The following is a 22,250-nucleotide window of genomic DNA, read 5'->3' as shown; positions in this document are numbered from 1 at the left end:
AAGAGTTATAGCCCTTGAACAAATTCTTGCCTTGAAAAATAATATTTACCCATTTTTGTGGGAAACTATTGGAAATATTCTTATTGCATTGTATCAAATTTATGAAAAAAGATCATGTGAGCTAAACAAGCTTCTTGGATGCTTGATTTGGCAATAATCGTAAAAAAATTTGAATAGATAAAAAGAAAAAATAGGTCATTAAATAAGTTTGCATGACCGAATTTGTCAGTCGATTCCTGAAAGGTATTCTTTCCTTGAATTACAAGTTATGTCCATTTTTTTTTACATATTTGGCCATTTTTCTTAAAAACTAAAATAAAGAGAATCCGTAGACAGCAATATAAGATCTGCAAATATGTCAATCCACTCATAGTAGGAGTTATTGTCCTTAAGTGATGACGTTTAAATCCCTCCCCCCGTTTGGTTTTTACCTCCAAATTTATGATACAGAGAAACTGAGCATCAAGATATTATCAAGGAGTTTATATGAGAACCTTCATTTGCTGTACAAAATTTATGCTCGAAGCACCATATCTAGCATTTCGATTTGTTGATTTCTGAGTCCGAGTACGATAATCGTACTCTGAAGTTTTATGACTGCAAGGCCTGAGCTGCAATGTATTTTCGAAACGCTGTCAAAACCGATGACACGATAACAATAGAAAAGTAACTCTTGTGAAAAAAAGTCAACAAAATCAAAAGTAAAGCAAATGCAGGTGACGATACTTATTAAAAGTTATCTCTAAACAACAAACGTATATTTTAAAGAAAGTATTTAATAAACTGTGTTATGAAAAATATACATGCAAATACATGATGATTTTCGTTATTTATCGAGATAATTGCATTAGAAGGTTGTGAAACTGGAATTTAAAAAAATGTTAAACTTGCTGCAAATTGAGGGGAAAAAAATGGAAAACATAATGTACATGTACATACAAAATCTAAAGCTCTTTCAAGTCACCGATTATCGAAGTGTTCCACATAGTCCTTAGCTACATGTTACCATGTTACATATAGACCTATTTTCTACATCCTATTTTTCGAGTACGCCGGTCTGCTCTTCTCACTTAAACTTTCAATATAGAAACAGTCTTTTTGTGAATACAACGATTTAAAAGTTTAAAAGTGTCTGTGCAGGTTAAAAATTTAAAGATAAATGTTTGATTTTTATTTTTTTTTAATGATATCGTCTCAATTTGTACATGTATTTGCGGTCTTCTCGATGTATTAGCATTCAATGTTAACATCGGTGCAAGGTCCGTTTGAATTTAAGTTACTTAATTTCATAAGTGTTTTGCTGCAATCGATTCTTTTCCCTTGAAATTCTCTGATCTATCTTCATATACATACGGCGTGTTCCAGAAAGGTATACAGCCAATGGATGAACAATTGAAGTTCAACTCGGTACTTCAGGAATTTATTTACATAGCAACATTTTAAACCAATTTTACAAAAAGTTCCTATAGCCTGATGTACTCGTCGTTTTCTATTTGAGGAGGGAAATGATAACATTATGTTGAAATTTTGTTCTAATTTCAATTTATTTTTATTGTTACTATTTACAAGGACGTTTTTGCTAATTTACGACTAGATTTTCCTACTGGGACTTAGCACGCGCGAGGCAGAATAATGTTTCCGGGTAAGGTGACATGTTTTCGAACTGGTACTGTAAATATCGGACTTTGTGTGTCGGTTGGGTACAAAGAAGGGTTCATATTCACATCACGATAATATGCTCTCTTCCTGATATGCATGTTATATTTCCCACAAGACATTATACACAAATCATCATCATCATTGTCATCATCATCGTCATCATCTTCGTCGTTCAAATATCAATCACCATATCAAATAATCAATCAACGGACTCTTCTCTGATGTAACTTCATAAAGACGCAAAGCAATGGACTGAGTCGCCGTCGATAAAAAAAATGACGCTTTTTGGATACGCAATTACGAAATTTTTAGTTGGTGAAATATTTAAAATACGTAAGCAACCCATTTACAAGTAAAATACGGGAAAAAAAACAGGAATTTTATTTTTACAAAATTTACTTCTGTGTCCAAGTTTGGTAGCAATCCAGGATAGAGATATACAGAATTTGGCGGGAATACACATGTTTGTGAGCGCTCAACTTTCTCCTGGTGAAATAGCACAACATAGAAAAACTATAAAAAATCAGTTGGGAAAAGGCTTGACTCATTAAATCAGCTTATGCACTTAAAACCTAACAAAGAGATAAAAAAAACACAAAAGGTACCGATCTCAGAGTAGTCCTATACAGTAACATGCTATCTACGCAATGTAGTAGTAGTAAAACTGAATTTTAAACAGCTATCAAATTTTATTCAACTCTCGGTTTTTATCACACAAAAAAGGAGAAGATTAAAGTCCGACAATCTACAAATTGAAAACTAAAGAATGAGCAATACAAACCCCACAAAAATAGTTCTAAACTAAGGTACTCTGGAAGGGAAGCTAGTTCCTTCTCCACTACTCACTATTATAATTAACGTACCTTTAAAGTGAGCAAGCGCAAATACCAACGCCCCCATATAAATTAGGCTTTTAGACATTATTATTGTCTTACACAAGTGTATTTTTAGTAACTATGACCTTGATTCTTAGACAGAATGACTTCAAAATCAATAGGGATTTTTCTCTTAATGTTCATATTACATTTGACCATATGTAGTATTTGATTTAGCATTCGGAAACCAGTTTTGCATTAAATGTGATATTTTCAGTACCATTGACCACCGGTAACATAGTAACTATGACCTTGACCTAAATAAATAATAGAGATCTTCTACTCATTATAATTCACAATATACCCAGGTGAGGTTGCATCGATTTCCCAATAAAAGTATTTGGTTTAGCATCCTGAAAACACTTTTTTGCACAAATTTCGGTCTTACCTTGACCTTTGACATGGTGGCCTCAAAATCAAAACAGTCATATTCCACTCATTTATGTGACCGTATATCAAAGTAAATGTGCAATCTCATATGTATTATTTGATTTTAAGCATACGAAAATCCACTTTTCTGCACAAATTATGGTCACTTTGTAACTATGACATAGACCTTAAAAGTATTGACCTAAAATTGAAAGATATTATATATGTTACTATATATTCAGTTGCAATCCCATATTTTATTTAGAATCCGGGAACCTCTTTTCCCACAAATTTCAGTCTATTCTTAGTAACTATGAACTTGACCTTTGACCTCATAACCAGAAGGGATCTTCCTCTCATTATATGTCACCATATATCCAAGTAAGATTGAAAAAATTCTATAGAAATTATTCGAGTAAGCATCCAGAAACGAAAATGACTGACAGACTGTCTGAAAGACAGTTAAAAACTATATACCTACCTGCTAAAATGTATCCTGAGGTACATGATACATGAAGCAGTATGTGTTTGTAAGTTGTCCTCAAGAAGAAAATAAATATGAAAGAACTATTAGTGAGCAAGCTCACATACCCCCTTTCTTCAATATAAACATGAAAAGTGCTTATAATAACCTAAGGGCTGTTTTTTGTTTGTTAACTCTAAGGTATGATTCTTTACTGTTATGATTTAAGATAATAATATTGTCTAACCTAAATGTATTTTTAGACCAAGGGACTTCAATCTAAACATGGATTTTCCTTTCATTAAATGTTACTGTATATCCAAGTGCGGTTGCAATGACATGTGGAATACTTGAATAAGCATCCTGAAACACTTTTTCTGAACCAATTTTTCGTCTATTTTTGCAACTTTAACCTTGACCTAAGCCATAGTGATCCAAGAAAGGTTGCAATCACATATGTAGTATATGATATAGCATCTGGAAACCAATTTTCTGCACAAGCTTCAGTCTATAAATACATGTGGTAACTTTGACCTTTGACCTTTTACCTGATGAACTCAAAATTAATGTGTTTTTTTCTTTCAATATTTATGTGAGGTATTTGAGTTAGCATCTAGAAAAGAAAATGACTGACAGACAGTTCGACTAAATATACCCCTGCTACTTTGTAGAGTGGGGTTTACTATATAAAAGTAACATTTTTGCAACATCATTTTTATATTCAACAATTTTCCTTAAAAAAAATGTCACACAGACATGTTCACCTTACAATTATTCCATACACCAAATAAAGTTGACCTATTGCTTATGGTAATTAAAAAAAAGACCAAACCACAAAAACTTAACATTGGCCAATGAACCATGAAAATGAGGTCAATGTCAGATGATACCTGCCAGACAGAAATTTACCCCTTACAATTATTCCATACACAAAACATAGTTTACCTATTGCTTATAGTACTTGAAAAACAGACCAAAACACACAAAAAATAACATTGACCAATGAACCATGAAAATAAGGTCAAGGTCAGACAAAACCTGCCAGACTGACAAGCACCCCTTACAATCATTCCATACACTACATATAGTTGATCTCTGCTTATAGTATCTGAGAAACGGACATAATCATGTAACTTTAACCTTGATCACTGATCCATGAACGTCAGGTGAACCCTGTCTGACTGTCATGTAGACCTTGCAAGGAACCCATATACCAAATATAGTTATCCTATAACTCATAATAAGTGAGAAATTCGCATGACAAAAACTATAATTTTTTTTCAAGCAGTCACTGAACCATGAAAATGAGGTAAAAAACAATGGACATATGACAGACGGAAACTTGGTAACATAAGGTATCTGTATACAAGGTATGAAGCATCCAGGTCTTCTTCCTTCTGAAATATAAACCTTTATACAAATAGTTTACACTGCCATTGATAGTAATCCCTATGTATCCCATACTGCCACTTTCATCGCAGGCGAGACAAAAAGAGGAAAATACTATAATGTTGTTGAGTTTGATCCAATATACTAAATCTAGAATAAGAAACACAAAATTTCTTGCATACCAATTTATTCGTTTCCAGAATTTCTGAACAGACAATACTACAAAAGAATACTGAACAAAAAGAAATGTTTGTAAAAATATCTGGGATAAGAGTTTATTAACATTTTGCAGATAAAAGTAACTAAACATACATTTTTATTTAAAATTACAAATAAAGATATATAAAAAAAACAACAAAGAATAAAAGGCAGATATAAACCTTTTCTACAAGGAAAAAAATGTGAATATTAAAATTTTGGATACTGAGGCCAACTAGTATAGAAGTTAATTAAGATTTTTGGCTGAAAAAAATAATGCTGTACTAATCAGTACATGGATTAGAGAAAATATTGTATAATTTCTACATTTAATCTAAACTTGAGATTGAGATTTTAAAACTTGTCTTCTAATCATAATGAGAAATGCGAAAGGCAAGAGTTTAAACTGTATCACTGATCAAGATGTTTTCCGAATAAATTTTTCAAATATTTTTTTTTTCAATGACAAAATGAGGTCAATCGTTGGGAGGAAATTAATTCAAATAACCTGATTAAGGTCGTCTGCTGCTTGATGGTGATAATCTAGAAGCTTTAAAATTCCTTAAGCAACATCAACATTAAAAGCTGTTTAGATATAAATATCCACATCTATATCTCCTTTTATTCATATACATATAACACATTTACAAAATTTGAATTCAAAAATATATTTTTCCCATAATTTAATATCACTGTTAAAAAGTTGGGGTTTCTGGAATGTATCCTCCTTAATTCTAACAAAAACAATGTACGGAAATAAAACAATATAAACAAACAAATCTAATCACAGATTTTCACAGATTGTCCTGGTTTTCTTAAGGCTTTGATGATTTATAAAAGCCTATATGCTTCTTTCTGAGACCTTTATGTACGCCAACCCCCTTTTATCATTTTTTTTTAATTTGTACAAAAATATCACAAATATGGAAAGATATAAACTTTGTGTTTAGAAAGGGGCTGTTTATTTGAAAAGTTTGAACAAATTCAATGAATACTGAATTAATACTTCATACGCTGACACTTTACCATAAATATTTTTATTTTGTAACATTTACGAATCCAAAACTCCCCATTTTGTATTAAACTTGTACAATACCATAAACATTAATCATATCATACCATCTAGTAGTAACGCCATTTAGTCTATTTCATAAAAAAATCCACTCGAAAATAACCTGATATAGACATAGGGCATGGCATCACTTTTTATTCAATTTGAGCAAAAATGATTTTCCTATAAAATGTTAAGCAATGTTACTTCATTCTAAGCAAAAGCTAATCTTAGGAATTAATTTCCATGCTTCAAAGCAAGCTATTAATAGATTAAATATATCTCTTTACTGGTTACGATGGTTACTGCATTAATTATCATAATCATGCTCCCTAAACAGAAAAAAATCTTCAGTATATAAAAAAATTTGGTAAAATATCACATTTAAAGCATAAATTGATATTAGGTAAGGTTTTGTACATCAATAATATGTTTACGTATTTAAATTGCACAGAATAAAGTTAAGTCATTTGAAACAAAATAAAAATTACTAAAAAAAAAGGACGGATTACTTCTAAATATGTTCTATATCACATTTAATAAAAATCACTTGTATACTATCCCCTAACATTATTATTTTTTCTACTTTTAATTTCTATAGGTTATACCTAGTACTTATTAATAAGAAACAGGACGGACATTCTGTATACTCTTATAGGTAAAGTGGGTATGAGAAAAATAAAAATAAAACAGAAAAAAACTATATATCTATATACATATCACAGATAACAGGGGAAATGTGTATTCAATATATTTTTTATATATATGTAAATATAATATTTATAATATGAAAACATTTATATATAAACAATGGCCGATTCACATCAAGGAAATTAATCTCATTGAAATTTTGTTTCTATGACAACTGTGTGTGGGTTACACCACAATGCGGTTACATGTATATATTAAAATTTAAACTTCTAAAATGTTGGCTTTAAACAACCAATGTTGTATCTCCAAAAACATGAATTTCAAAATAAAATCCACAAGAATGTTTACTTGATTCAGATCATTTCAATCCAGATTAATTTACCTCTAATGTGAAGAAGTCAAAAAGGGGAATGTATTAAATAACAGAAAAATATAACAATGATTGTTTAGTGCTCTGTGTCCTAACTACAATAAAAACACTAATGGCCATGGAATACCTAATGATTAAGGCGATTTTAAATAAAACAGAATCTTTAAGGCAGCTTATATACATTTATGCATTTTTTACACAATGCTGTTTTATAGTCATACAATTTGAAATTCCTCACCAAAAAAAACGGATATCACAGTAGACTACTTCAATTTTTAAATATTCGACAAAAAGTCAACCTTTTTGGTAATTAGTCAAAACTTAAATGTAAATCTTTTTTTCATAATGGGATCAAAACTTTAATTTATTTCAAATTTGCAATTTTTTTAGTTTAAATTTTTCCAATTAAAGATATGTGTGTCTGGCCTATTTTTATCTAACTGAGCACATACATGACAGAGTTCCGACAAAGTAACAAAATTTATTGTCCATGTACATATAAATTATATGATATGATAGCTATATACAAAATAATAGTCTGGGATTAGTACCTCCTTCTTCAACACACAGTGATGAGTGAAATGTGGAGTCCTGTTCCAAAGCCCAATTGCGCTGTCCTTCTCAATTCGCTTCCTAGAGAAAAACAGAAAATAAAAATGCGTCAACACACACCAACACAGCAAACACAAGCAGTAGCCATAGTAACAGGTCAGTGCTTCACTTCAAACATACCCTTTACCCTGACTGTTAACATATCAACTGTTACCATGGCGATAGCTATTTATAAATAAGTTAGACATTTGTACAGCAGCATATAATTTAACATTAGCAGCCATGTATTCTTTGCATACACATTATGGTTAATTTCAAAACATTTTTTTATAAGTTGTGTTAAGTGTTAGCGTTATTATCAGGTCCAGAATCTGGGCCAGCTGTGGGCTTATTATCAGTTGGCTGTTGGTTAGGGTCAGCAGAGGGCTTGTTATCCCCAGCAGGGGGTTTGTTATCCCCAGCAGGGGGTTTGTTATCTCCAGCAGGGGGTTTGTTGTCACCAGCAGAGGGTTTGTTATCACCAGCAGGGGGCTTGTTATCACCAGCAGGGGGCTTGCTATCCCCAGGAGGTGGCTTTTTATCTCCAGCTGGGGGTTTATTATCCCCTGTCGCTGGATTACTGTCACCAACAGGAGGCTTTTTACTATCCCCAGCAGGAGGTTTACTGTCTGGACCAGAAGGCTTGGCATCTGGACCCGCTAATGGTTTAGCATTAGGGTCTGCTGGTTTGGTGTCTGGTCCAGAAGTTTTCACATCGTCCCCTGTATTAACATCAGTCTTTTTATTTGGATCAGATCCTTTAGTGTCTTTTACATTTGGTGTATTTTTGGCATCAGTGCCTGGGGTGGGTTTGGTGTCAGGTTTAGAATCTGTTGACCCTGGCTTTGCTCCATTAGGTGCAGGACGTGCATTGTGCATAGGTGGGGGAACAGTTCCAGAATTGTTCTGTCCACTGGCGTCTGATTCCTGTGATTATAAAAAGGTGTAAAATTACTGTATTTAAATAAATATAATGAAAGAATAGCACTTCACTGAACTAAGTAATATAGGGAAGATAACTTATAAATTATCTACCTTTGGTTCTTAGATATTTATTCTCTAAAATTTAAAAAAAAAAACAGAATTTCCCAACTATCAGCTGATACAAACACAATGTTATCCAGAGTAAATGTAAATGTTCATGTGTTTGAATGGGCTGATAATTGGATAAATTAGTTTTTTGAAATTTCAAGAGAAAACTAATGATAAAGAACCAAGGGGAGTTGATTTATGGATTATCTCCCCTATGTTACTTGGTTATAAATGAATGTCTTTTTTGAATGTGTGAATACATCTAAACAAATGACTGCTGATGGAATTATTCTGCTGTGTACGGAAAAGAAAATTGCTTTTCATTAAACTTTTAAAATTATTTGAATTAAATATTTTTTTCTCCAGAATTTCTAATACTGATATACATTGTATCTATAGAAACTTAAAACCTTAGTATTTTCCTCCATATATCACATTTTATCATTTTAAACCTTTTAATTATTTTTTTTATCTCTCTGATAATCTGATTGAGATTTTATTACTTCATCAAATACTGAAAACCGAATTTCTGAAATAGAAAAAATGCATGAGAAACAAGACAACATCCACATTTTGACTAAACACATGTGAACATAAAAACTTCCATTAAAAACTGCCATTCTTGACTCTTGTTTTATTTTAATTCAGCACAGAATGCATTCTAGCTAGTTCACATATATTTAATAATCAAAATGCAGATAAATGTGCAACATGCAATGTAAACAAGTAAACAAAAACATGAATACAACAATCATTCCAATGTGTGACCAGTAACAGTTATTGTTGACTAACAAACACCTTTTGAAAGGGAAACAGGTATACAATTCCCATTCTAATAGATGGACATTAAGACATACTTATCCAAATTTTCTTAAAAATGATATTACCCTTTCTTTTTTATGTTCTAGGCTACAGTAGTATTTATATCTACGGTAAATGAAAATAACACATTATTAATTTTTTGAATTGGAAGCACTTTCCTGGATGTCCCTTCCCTTCAGAGACTGGCTTAAACTTAAACATTTGAAAGCGAGGGATGTAAAAATATGTAGAAACATTAGGAGTATATGGCTGACAGGGATCTTAAAAGAATGACCATATTCATCTACAGTCAATTTTGCCTAAGGATTTGGAACCTTAAGTTCCGTAATAATTTTTTCGTGGGGAATTTAAGAAATGAATCTGATAAATCATTACAGAACCAGCGCAATGATTATGGAGCTGATGATTAAAATGCACCATACAGAAAGAGGAAATATTTTTTTCAATGAAACTGCTCTTATTTCTTATTCTTAAATTGTTGATACTTAGTTTCTATGTGTCAAACAAGAATGCCAGTATATACATGCAAACATATTTGTTTTGTCACTTGTGTGACAAATTTTTGGCAATGTTAACAAAAAATCCCATCTAAAAATATCCTTAATCAGATGCAGATCCAGGATTTTGAAAAAGGGGGGTTTGGGGGGCCCCAAACTAAGCAATGTTTGGAGTGGAACATGGAAAAAGTCTGCTATAACCATAAATGTAGCTCCATAAGGGGGGCTATGTTTTTTAAGGTGCATTCCCTATAAATAATTTATAAAATGCTATGGTCAATATGGGAACCAAAGTGTGACTTATTGTAAATGCAAATGTCCAAAACCTCTACACAGCCTGGTATAACCTGTTTCCCATTTGTGCACATTGTTAGTATAAAAACCACATCCTACCAATATTTTCTATCAAATCATTTTATTTTGGTTTCTGGGGAAGGGAAATAACTCTGTCATCAATTTGAATTTTAAGTCAGGAAAATTATATATTTCTAAAAATATTTCAAACTTATTAAATATCATGACAAAAAAAATTGCATATATATAAAAAAATAAAATTTTAGACATATTAGCTGAAATGAAAATATATAATGAAACAGATTATGTGTTTTTAAAGTATTTTACCTATCTAGATTTTTATTAATGAAATAAATATAAAACTTTAATTTCTTTCAATAAAACTTCAATTTCTTTCAACAACAATTTTTACAGAACATTATATGCAAAGAGAGAAAGATTTCTTCATAATATTAAACAGTATGATCAAATAAAGGCAAATATATAATACATAATATATACATATAAACATATATATATAATTTGGCACAATATATAACAAATATTACTATTTTTTTCTATAATATGCATAATAATTCTAACAAATCCAACAATATATAAAATATTTGATTAAAAATACGCCAAGCAAAAATAAATTTCTCTGCCTATAATATCGGCAATACACTGAGTTTAAAATTCACCATATATTTATACAAGAAAATCTACCAATATTACCAAACAAAATATCATAGTTCACTATACAAGTAACGGATTTGCAAGCAATATTGATTGGTTTTCCACAGTGAATTTCACCCCAGTGTAAAACAAGCCTTCTATGCATCGAGCAAATTAGAGTTATCTCCCTCTAATTTTAAACTAATCTCTAATGTAGCCATTCTAAATAATTCTCTTTGTTCAACTATTAGCTATTGAAATGTTAAGAGTGATACATAAGAAAATGGCACTCTAAGTGATCCCTTTCACGTCTAGAAAAAGCCTGGCCTTGTGCAAAAACTACCATCTGTATAAATATATATACAAATATTACCTTATACAGATCACGAATTCTGTAAAATTGAATTAAAACCGCATTTTTTAATATGGAACAATAGAATATGATAAAATTAACATTTTAAACTTTTAACTTTACACGAGTGCCAGAAAAGAAAGATATTTCATTTTTAATTTCAACTTAATAAAATTTGTAGACAACTTTGCAACTTGAGAGCAATTCAAATTTTCATAAATAAAACTACGATGCAAATTATTTATAGATCTGATAAAATTCAACAAATATCAATAGATAAATATTTCTATAATTTCCGTTCATTTTCAAGTAAGGGTAAATAATCAAAATGAGATCAACGAAGCATGTACTTACCCTAATAATAAATAAAAATAAATAAATAGGCCAAAGAAAACAAAATATGTATTTCCTGTTGCCTTAATTCTACCCCCTCCTCCCCCCTTTTTTTTATGGCAACCTAAAACACTTTTAGCAAATGTCAGACATGTATTAATTTTTGTGAACATCATTTCCTACATATGACTTTATAAAAATAATCATTGAAAAATTTGACCCAACTTTTTATTCTCCTGCAACAGGAAACACACATATTTATATCTATTGGCCATAATATTGTACAAAATGGCTAATTTACATAACGAATAAGGATACTTTTAAATCATATATAAGTATCCCTTTAGTAATTCTCAACTACATTATAATAACAAATTCTCACTAAATAGTACAGTTTACAATGATATAACCATGCTATTTTCCTATTAATTCAATAATAATATAAAAAATCACAATAAATATACATATATTTACATGCATACATAAGAAAAACAATCATGATGAAGTTTTAATATGTATAAACGGACATCAAAAAAGATCTGTAAGCTTTTAGCAATCTCTTGAACAAAAAAATACAAAAAGTAATAAATTTCTTGACTCAACGATATATTTTTTTTTGTAGCAGTGAGGACTGAAATACATCATTTAATGCACATAAAATGTTTCTTCCAGGAAATTGTACTTACATTACATTTTAATATACCATTGGAATTGCATCATCTACTTACAGTTGTGTTTTGAGACACATGTTCCCTTTTGGGGGTTTGAAAAAGTATCTATTGTTCATAATTATTTGACAAGTTTTTTCAAGTTGATTTCTCATACATGTAGTTTGTCAATTAAAAAGGAACAATAGAATATTTAAGCCTGATGCTGAGATCATCTGCTCAAAGGTACAACCTAGTCCAGATGAACTTAGATCAGATGAGGTTTTAATGGTTTATTTTGATGCAGTGTAATAGTAGTAAGGGAATAATGAAACATAAAATGAAAATGCATAAATGTATGAACAACAAGAAATGATTGTAACAGGATGCTGTTACGAAGTCTCCCAAACGAAGCTCCCATAATTCGAAATTCCCAGTGTCGCCTGACATTGGACAAAATCCAGTGAAAATTGGTTTGGTCCAGTAAAGTATATGCATTAGTGATGCCTGGGGACTAACCCTGTATATCATTCAAATCATCTTGACATGACAAACCAGAATATATATGGTTTAGGGGTGGGGATCTCGATCATTTACAAGATACTAGAACATTGGGGGTGGGGGGAACCCCTGGGGACTGACCCTATACATCATTCAAATGTTCGAGACACGACGAACAGGAATATATATGGTTAAGGGGTGGGGATCCTGACCATTTACAAGATATTAGAACATTGGGGGTGGGGGGAACCCCTGGGGACTGACCGTATACGTCATTCAAATGTTCCAGACATGATGAACAGGAATATATATGGTTTAGGGGTTGGGATCTCGACCATTTACAAGATATATGAACTTTCTCAAATGGCAGGGGGTCGGGATGACCCCTGGGGACTAACCCTGTATATCATTCAAACCATCTTGGTATGACAAACCAGAATATATATGGTTTAGGGGTGGGGATCTTGACCACTTACAAGATATTAGAACTTTCTTAAATAGCAGGGGATGGGGGTGACCCCTGGGGACTAGCCCTCTATATCATTAAAACCATCTTCGCATGACAAACCAGAATATATATGGTTTAGGGGTGGGGATCTTGACCACTTACAAGATATTAGAACTTTCTTAAATGGCAGGGGGTGGGGATGACCCCTGGGGACTAACCCTGTATTTCATTTGATGTGCTTTATCATGACAAACCAGAATATATATGGTTTAGGGGTGGGGATCTGGACCATTTACAAGATATTAGAACTTTCTCAAATGGCAGGGGGTCGGGATGACCCCTGGGGACTAACCTTGTATATCATTCAAACCATCATAGCATGACAAACCAGAATATATATGGTTAAGGGGTGGGGATCTTGACCACTTACAAGATATTAGAACTTTCCTTAAATGGCAGGGGGTGGGGGTGACCCCTGGGGACTAACCCTGTATTTCATTTGATGTGCTTTATCATGACAAACCAGAATATATATGGTTTAGGGGTGGGGATCTGGACCATTTACAAGATATTAGAACTTTCTCAAATGGCAGGGGGTCGGGATGACCCCTGGGGACTAACCCTGTATATCATTCAAACCATCTAAGCATGACAAACCAGAATATATATGGTTTAGGGGTGGGGATCTCGACCATTTACAAGATATTAGAACTTTCTCAAATAGCAGGGGGTCAGGATGACCCCTGGGGACTAACCCTGTATATCATTCAAACCATCATAGCATGACAAACCAGAATATATATGGTTTAGGGGTGGGGATCTTGACCACTTACAAGATATTAGAACTTTCTCAAATGGCAGGGGGTGGGGGTGACCCCTGGGGACTAACCCTGTATTTCATTTGATGTGCTTTATCATGACAAACCAGAATATATATGGTTTAGGGGTGGGGATCTGGACCATTTACAAGATATTAGAACTTTCTCAAATGGCAGGGGGTCGGGATGACCCCTGGGGACTAACCCTGTATATCATTCAAACCATCTTAGTATGATAAACCAGAATATATATGGTTTAGGGGTGGGGATCTCGACCATTTACAAGATATTAGAACTTTCTCAAATGGCAGGGGGTCGGGATGACCCCTGGGGACTAACCCTGTATATCATTCAAACCATCTTGGTATGACAAACCAGAATATATATGGTTTAGGGGTGGGGATCTTGACCACTTACAAGATATTAGAACTTTCTTAAATAGCAGGGGATGGGGGTGACCCCTGGGGACTAGCCCTCTATATCATTAAAACCATCTTCGCATGACAAACCAGAATATATATGGTTTAGGGGTAGCGATCTTGACCACTTACAAGATATTAGAACTTTCTCAAATGGCAGGGGGTGGGGGTGACCCCTGGGGACTAACCCTGTATTTCATTTGATGTGCTTTATCATGACAAACCAGAATATATATGGTTTAGGGGTGGGGATCTCAACCATTTAAAAGATATTAGAACTTTCTTAAATGGCAGGGGGTGGGGGTGACCCCTGGGGACTAACCCCGTATTTCATTTAATGTGCTTTATCATTTAGAACATTTTCAATTAAAAAGATTGTGTCTATCACAAACGGTTTTCAATTTATAATCATTTGAAAATTTAAAAAAATAAAATCCCATAGGGTTCTATAGTAAAACCCTCCTTTCTTTTTGCCCCTCAAAGTACCCCTTTAAAAACCCCAATGCACAAACAAAACCCTGATTGCACCACTAGACATGTTAGTCTAGCATATTGTGAAACCCTAAGTTAATCTGACAAGCGGTTTTGGAGAACGGGTGCGGACAAGTTCAAATTTAAAAGTGGCGGAAGAGGAAGAGGAAGAAGAATAATAATAATAATAAGAACTGAGCAAAAACAATAAGTCTTCCCAAACTTCGTTTGGGAGACTTAATAAATTCGATTGGAAAATTAAAATATTTACATTGAGCTGAATTTTTGTGAATCAATACTGTATGACAATTGTTTGGTGATTATACATCTAAATACTGAATGGTATATAACTGCAGGCTACTTTGTATTCATCAATTCTGAAAACAATAAGTTCATGCATTTTAGTAGATTTCAAATATTAAGGATGATGACTTTTTGACCCCAATTGAAGACCAAATCATTTCTAAAATTGGAGAAAAAAGAACCATCAGTGGTTATCAATAATCTTCATCATTTAACCTGGCCAAATATGTTCTTATTACTATCAGTATTCAGAATTGATGCATCTGAGAGCCTATGTCTAACTTTGACACAACATAAAAAATCTGTATATTTAGATGCTAACATAGAGTGTACACGTTTACATAGACGTGTGTTATTGACATGCTCTTTTACTTACTATATGAGCAACCCCGTTAGGTTTTCCGTTTGCTATCACTGATGACTAAAAAGCATAATAAAAATGAATTATAACCATTTTCCAGTATAATTTTATATATATATTAATATAAATACTGCCATTATCTCAAAGGTGACTGCAGTCTATCACAATGAGGTAATCTTAAGGATAAGCAGAGACATGTTACTACATGTACTAGAACTTTTTGCTCCGACGGGGGGTCCTACTAAAAAGAAAAAAAATCATTGCCCGATAGCCTTTAAAGTGTTGTTCAAATGTTTTAAACAATTCTTTGATAACTTTAAATAAAAGTTTTACCCAGACCCTTATGTTGGCCTAAAAGATAGTACATTTAGTCATTGTTGTGATAATGGCAATCATTTCTGCAAGCTTTTGTAAACGTTTTTGCTCCAATGTACAATTCAAAAATCTTTAAAGCTAAATACATGCAATTCAAAACTATGGCACAATCCATGCAATGATTCTATTTACATTGTATAAGGTAAAGGATGTTCTCCTATAAAGGCATGAGGTACATGCTATGATTCTATGCTGCCGCAGTGGTTCAGTGGTGGAGACTCAAGAATTTAAAATTTCTGTTCATATATCTCAAGTTTTATAGTGCCAAAAAGATCTAATAAGTACAATCAATGACAAAGTCATACATCTCATTTAGAATTTCTTTGCATATATCTCAAGTTTTATAGTGCCAGAAAGATAAAACATATACAATGACAAAGTCATGAATCTCAACCACTGAATGCGGCCATTTTGCAACGCAATAAAATGAACAAGTTCGTCTAACTAATATACACAAATAATATACACATTCATGTTCCTATGGCACATATATATAAACAATATTTCAAGATATTACAAAATTGATATTCTTGGGTATGATTAAAACACATCTATGTTTTTTAATATAGCAAACATACATTGTGAATATTGTGAGGTAAATTGGTAATAAATAATTAGTGTGCCACAGAATTGTATTGTGAAACTGGTTCAATTATACTTTACATAAAAATTTTTGTATGACCTTGAAAAATGTAATGGTATATTTACATTAAAATGGATTATGGAACGTGATAAAAAGTAGTAATTTGTCATGAAAAGTTGAAGTGTAAAACTACGAGATTACTACACCTATACAATTTTTTCTTAAAGAAATAGCTTTGGTTAGAAACCGTTTGTCAACAACTGTTTTCTTAAAAAAAAAGTCATTAGGTAAATATAATGCTGACTTATCTCCCCTTACAAGTAAAATTTCTTACTTTCTTTTGTTTGCCAAGGCTAAGAAAAGTTTATCATTTTTTGTATTCAAAAGTTTTTTTTTACTTTTAATGTTTTTTTTTCCTTTGCAAATTCTAAACAAAACATTAAATATGTTCAAAGTTTTATATTTCTCCATCTTTCTAAAAGAAGAAAATGTTAAGGAATGATGCATTTAAATGACATAATAAAATCATTGAACCAGTTTTCACTTCTGAACAGAAATATGTACAACATGTGTCTAAAATGATTAGCAATATTAGCAGTGATAGCGTGATCTTGCTGGAAACCCTGAGATACAACGAACTTCCTCTTCATAAAGTCCAATACCCATTACAGTGTTAGTCTATGAACAAGCTTTAAAGATTTAACTTTTTCATTTTAGATATTTATTTCTTCTGTGTCACTATCTTGTACTTTTTACAAAAAAAAAAATTTTCAATGAAAAAAGCATATCGATAATGGCTGAATGAAATAATTCAAACTAACTTTAGTTGTGCTTACAAGAGTACAGGAGTTACTTTTTAGAAAATTATTATTTACTCTGTGGAGACACAAATTAAATGAAATTTAAGTTTAATTAATGTTCAGATAAATTAAAATATTAATTGGACCTAATTTGTTTTGTCTTTTTAAAGTTCCTCTGTGATAAGTTCTCTAATACACAATTCAATTTTAAATTGTGAATTACTTCCCTTTGCTACCAACTTTGATTTGTCAAGAAAAACAAACTTCGTACCCGGTAATTGGACATTTTCTTCTGCACTCCACAAACTGACTTTCTAAAGATGACTATTGAAGTATATACCAATACTGTTGTTTGAAAATGGAATTTTTGGTCGAAATGACTACATGAAAGAATTACAGATATTTCATTGAGACAAATAAGGGGTTTAGATGTATTTGGATTATCCTTGTACCTCAACTGCAATGGAATATCTATTTCATTACTCTCAAGATCTGACACAATATTAATGTCTTATCAAAAATAAATATTTCTAATAATTTTAACTCATTTCATGTTTAAATAATAAACCAAAATAGAGTGATAAATTTATTCCCAAACTAAGTAAATTTCATATTTGTTTAGGTAATACAAGCTGCATATATCAACTCAATCAATATTTGACTGGACCAATAACGGAAAAAAGATATAACAGAAATCTTCAAATTTTTTTAATTTGTTTTATTTTATTCAACTGAAAATAAATTACAACTGTTTTTTTTTCCCCAAAATTATTTTGATTTAATCGAAAACTAATTTTCAATTAATTGACTTAAATTGCTTGTTCATATCAGAAGTTGAAGTGAAACCACCATGCACAAAACCTTTCCATTATTTCCAATAATGAAATGTTCCAACCACCACTAGTGAAAAATATATAGAGTAAGCAAGACTTTCATTTCATAATAACAAAGATGCAGATTATGATATGTATAGAATGCATTCAAAGAATCCAACAGCCACAAGATATAAATGATTATTATAAATAGGCAAACGCAATATGACAATTTAATGCCAATATTATATGTAATGAGAGAAGAACTGGATATATACAAGATCTTATGAATGTGCCAGCAGGACATTTAGCTACTAAACACGCCAATGGTTACGCTTCTAAACTGTACAATATCAAAAGCAATGGGTTGAGTTCTAACTCAAAGACAAATTTTTACTTTGATTTAAGGGTTCTGGATAGTTTCCATGGAATGATTTTTTGAAAAGAAAGAAATGTTTAATCTTTCCCCCATAAATACTTTTTAGAGTGAAACAAAATTTTACATTTCCGGAGGGCTTTGTACATTTCGATTCTGGGTGAGGTATCCCTTAAAACCAGCTTGTAAAAAGGGTAGAGCAGTTTCATCAAAAATAGTTTTGTCACCTGTATCCATTTTCGAAAGTTTTTTGAGACGACGAGAGTGTGACATGTTACGTAAGATGAATCCTTTGAATGCTGCTTGTAAAATGAGCACAGCCTCGTCTTTTAGTAAAGCACTAGACTGAATTTCATTGACTAGTTTACGAGAAAATGTTTCTATTGATAATTCACTTTCATTAGAATTGTGCGTGATTCTTGATGGATTTCGGAATTTATCTACACTTGGCAGGTCATGAAGTGTGTCCCTCGGGCTGGTGGGGAACTCGATGTCTGGATTTACAGTGTCGCTTGGAGATGGATCTTCAAATCTGCTACGGTGTGTGATAATATCATTAGGATTCTCATAGTCTTCTGAAGTGTGAACGTCAAATTTACCAGAACTTCCAATTTCAGAGACAGGAACTTGGTTATTTTCCAGAATTGGAGACGGCTCCTCATATCTTCTATTCTGACTTGCTCCATCATTTATAACTTTGTCATCTTGAGTAAATGGTGATGGTTCTTCGTACCTGTGCATATTTACATTATTGTTCATAGGAGAAGGTTCTTCATACCTGTGCGTATTTGTATTATCATTCACCGGAGAAATCTCATCATACCTCTTTTTACTTAAAACTGGGCTAAAAGTGCTTTGAATGGGAGAGGGTTCCTCAAATCTTCTCCTTTCTGAAACTACAGGGTTAACCACTTCCTCATTATGTGACTGAACTGGGGATGGTTCTTCGTACCGATTTCTACCTGTACTTTTTCTGTATGTGGAATGAGGAGTCTGATGTTGTGTCGATTCACGACTGCGATAAAGATACTGTACTGGTTTGTCGTCTTGCTTCACTGTGGAACGATGTGTGTCACTTGTGCTTACTTTTGACCTACTTCTCATGACATATTGCACCGGTATGTTGTCCTTACTAACATCAACTGCTTCCTGTCCTGCTCCATCATCACTGTACTGGCGATGGTAAGAGGACTCGACAGGTGTATTATCTTCCACAAAATTTATCATTTCTCCATTAAAATCGTAAGGCATTATGGGACTTTGTACTTCCTGTTTTGGGTGTTCAAAGGAACCACTAACCCTTATTTCATCAGGATTTTTTAACATGGGAACAGGTGAGGGATGTTTTGGAGAGCTAGTGACTGGGCTTTGCTCTCTGTCATACTGGCACATTCTAGATATTAACCTTCGAGTGAGAAAACCTTTAAAGCAAGCTTGCAACTGTGATAATGCTTTTAACTGTGTTCTTTCATGAAAAAGTTGCTGAGATGGTTTTGAGGATTTTCTACGTCTAGATAATAAACTACGAAAACTTTCTTGTAAGTGTGAAAAGGAATCTACATGTGCAGTGGTGGATCGTGCCATAGATCTAAACTCATAATCATCGTTAGGGGGAATAAATGGTTCATTTTTAATATCAAAAGTATGTTCACGGTTTATATTTGACAATGATGCTTGCAGTCTGCCAGTTCGAGGCCTGGCAGAACTTATACTACCAGTTGTTTGTACATCAAACCTAACTGCATTTCCCTCTACAAACAGAGGAGAATTGTCATCATTTTTGCTTCTGTGTGAATAAGAGGAATATAGCCTTGGTTTTATGTGTGCATTTTTACGAGTCAGATACCCACGGAAATGAGCCTGAATTTCGGTAGCAGCATTTATCCTACGATTTTCATTAACATGATTTCTTTTCATCATATCATATTTGTGTCTTTCAGAATATCCACGGAACTTTGACTGAATTTTAACAGCAGCTTTTTGCATTTCCTCTGCTTTCATCTGCTGGATTCTATTTTGAGCATCTCTACGAAGCAAGTAACCATGGAAACTAGCTTGAAGTTGCTCCACAGCCAAATTTCTCGTTTTCAATTTAATATCTTTTCTTACTTTGTGACCTCTGAAATTTGACTGAATCACAGCAGCAGCAGAACTTCTGCTTTCTCTTATCAGGCTATCATATTGTTGTCTTGCTCTGTAACCACGGTAACCAGACTGAATTCTTGTAACAGCCTGTTTCTGTTGTAAATACCCTTTTCTATCAAAATAGCCTTTAACACTAGCTTGGATTTTTGAAGCTGAGCTGTTTCTGCGACTCATGTTTGCAGAAATGCTTCTTCTTGTCAAATAGCTTGAGAAATTTATTTGAAGCTCAGAAGCTGCTTTATGGTACCTAGCAAGGGCAGCAACCCTTCTTCGCCTTATATGCCACCTTTCAACATATGCTTTAAAGGCTGCCTGCACATCAGTTGCTGCATCATCTCTTTTCAGTATTTGATGAAGTTTAGGAAAAGCTACTTTTCTTAATAGAAATCCATGGAAACTAGCCTGCACCTTATCAACAGAATCAGAGTAACCTTGCCTATTTGCAGGAGTATCTACTTTTCGCATTTCCATTAGTAAACGTTTATTAATGTCTTTACGCGCTAAAAAAGCACGGAAATTTGCTTGAAGGAATGTCAGAGAATCCTCTTTCTTTTCATTTACCTTTATACGCTTATATTCTTTGCGGTCCCTGTAACCACGATATCGGGATTGTATTGTGGTGGCTGCTTTGTCTCGTTCATGAATGAGTCCCAAAATGTCCATTACTTCCTCTTGAGCAACAGATCTAAGTGTAAGTAACTGTCTAGTGTTTTCACGTTTCTCTATTCGTCTACGAACTAAGAAACCCCGTGCTGCAGCCTGTATGGCAGTGATAGCTTCTGTTTTTCCGTCCAAACGTTTTGTCTGAAATTCATTGAAGTATTTGTTATTTCTATCCCTATCCCTAACCTTATGAATTCTACCACCACCATTTTGAATTGAGTTAAGTTTGGAAACATACCATATAGTTTCTTTTTGCTTAGACTTTGCAGAAGGCAGACAAGATAATATCCCATAATTTACAAGACCTTCCCTACTTAAATATCCTCGAACAGTTGCTTGTAAATGACTGTGTATGTAATACTCAATTGAATCTACACCATGAGCTAAATTTTTATTTGGCTGATTTTTCAAATGAATATTGGGATTTTCTAATTTTTCCCTTTTTACATTTGCCCTATGAGCTTTATATGCAGCTTGTATGACAATTGCAGCTTCATCTGCATTTATACTTGGTTTAACTTCACTCAGACTTACTTCCTTTTTATTTTGTTGATTTAGAACTGTATCAACTGTATCTCTATAAGTAATAACATCGTGTTCAATTTTAAGATGCTCCAAATCTATATTTGTAGATAATTCAGTTTCCTTTTCAAGGTCATTTAGTCTACTCTTACACTCTAGTACTCTTTTTGGAGGGGGGTTTTCTTCTTTAATTACTGTTAACCTATCAGTACTCCTAGTAAAAGACTTAGCCATTTTATAAACAGGTTTGCTGGACATGTGATTGGACCTATCATTACTTTTAGGACTTTTTAACTTTGATTTGGTTTCAGAACTGAAGGTCACACTTGCTGAATCAGATATTTGGGATTTAGCAGACAACTGTTTGGGATCTGGATTATCATGTAGACTACCAACCTCAACATTG

At 32.8% G+C, this 22,250-nt stretch overlaps 1 protein-coding gene across 17 annotated transcripts in view; it reads right to left on the bottom strand.

The window, feature by feature from the left end:
• Positions 1 to 4,925: 4,925 nt before the first annotated feature.
• Positions 4,926 to 22,250, bottom strand: part of LOC127723307 (doublecortin domain-containing protein 2-like) — a 130,239-nt gene continuing 112,914 nt past the window's right edge. For 10 of the 17 annotated variants that reach the window (XM_052229862.1, XM_052229860.1, XM_052229866.1 and 7 more), the window contains 2 exons: positions 21,221 to 21,463; positions 4,926 to 7,658 (listed from right to left, as the gene is read on the bottom strand). In XM_052229862.1, coding sequence (XP_052085822.1) covers positions 7,647 to 7,658; positions 21,221 to 21,463 — 255 coding nt within the window. In that variant the 3' untranslated portion in view covers positions 4,926 to 7,646. Of the gene's footprint in view, positions 8,544 to 11,288; positions 11,308 to 15,583; positions 15,629 to 21,220; positions 21,464 to 22,250 lie in introns of all 17 variants that reach the window. The other 7 variants (XM_052229865.1, XM_052229876.1, XM_052229877.1 and 4 more) reach the window with 4 other exon arrangements.

This window comes from Mytilus californianus, unplaced genomic scaffold (assembly GCF_021869535.1).
Source record: "Mytilus californianus isolate M0D057914Y unplaced genomic scaffold, xbMytCali1.0.p SCAF_13, whole genome shotgun sequence".
In the NCBI taxonomy this organism is placed as follows: Eukaryota; Metazoa; Mollusca; class Bivalvia; order Mytilida; family Mytilidae; genus Mytilus; species Mytilus californianus.
This window is presented reverse-complemented; position numbering and strand designations above follow the sequence as displayed.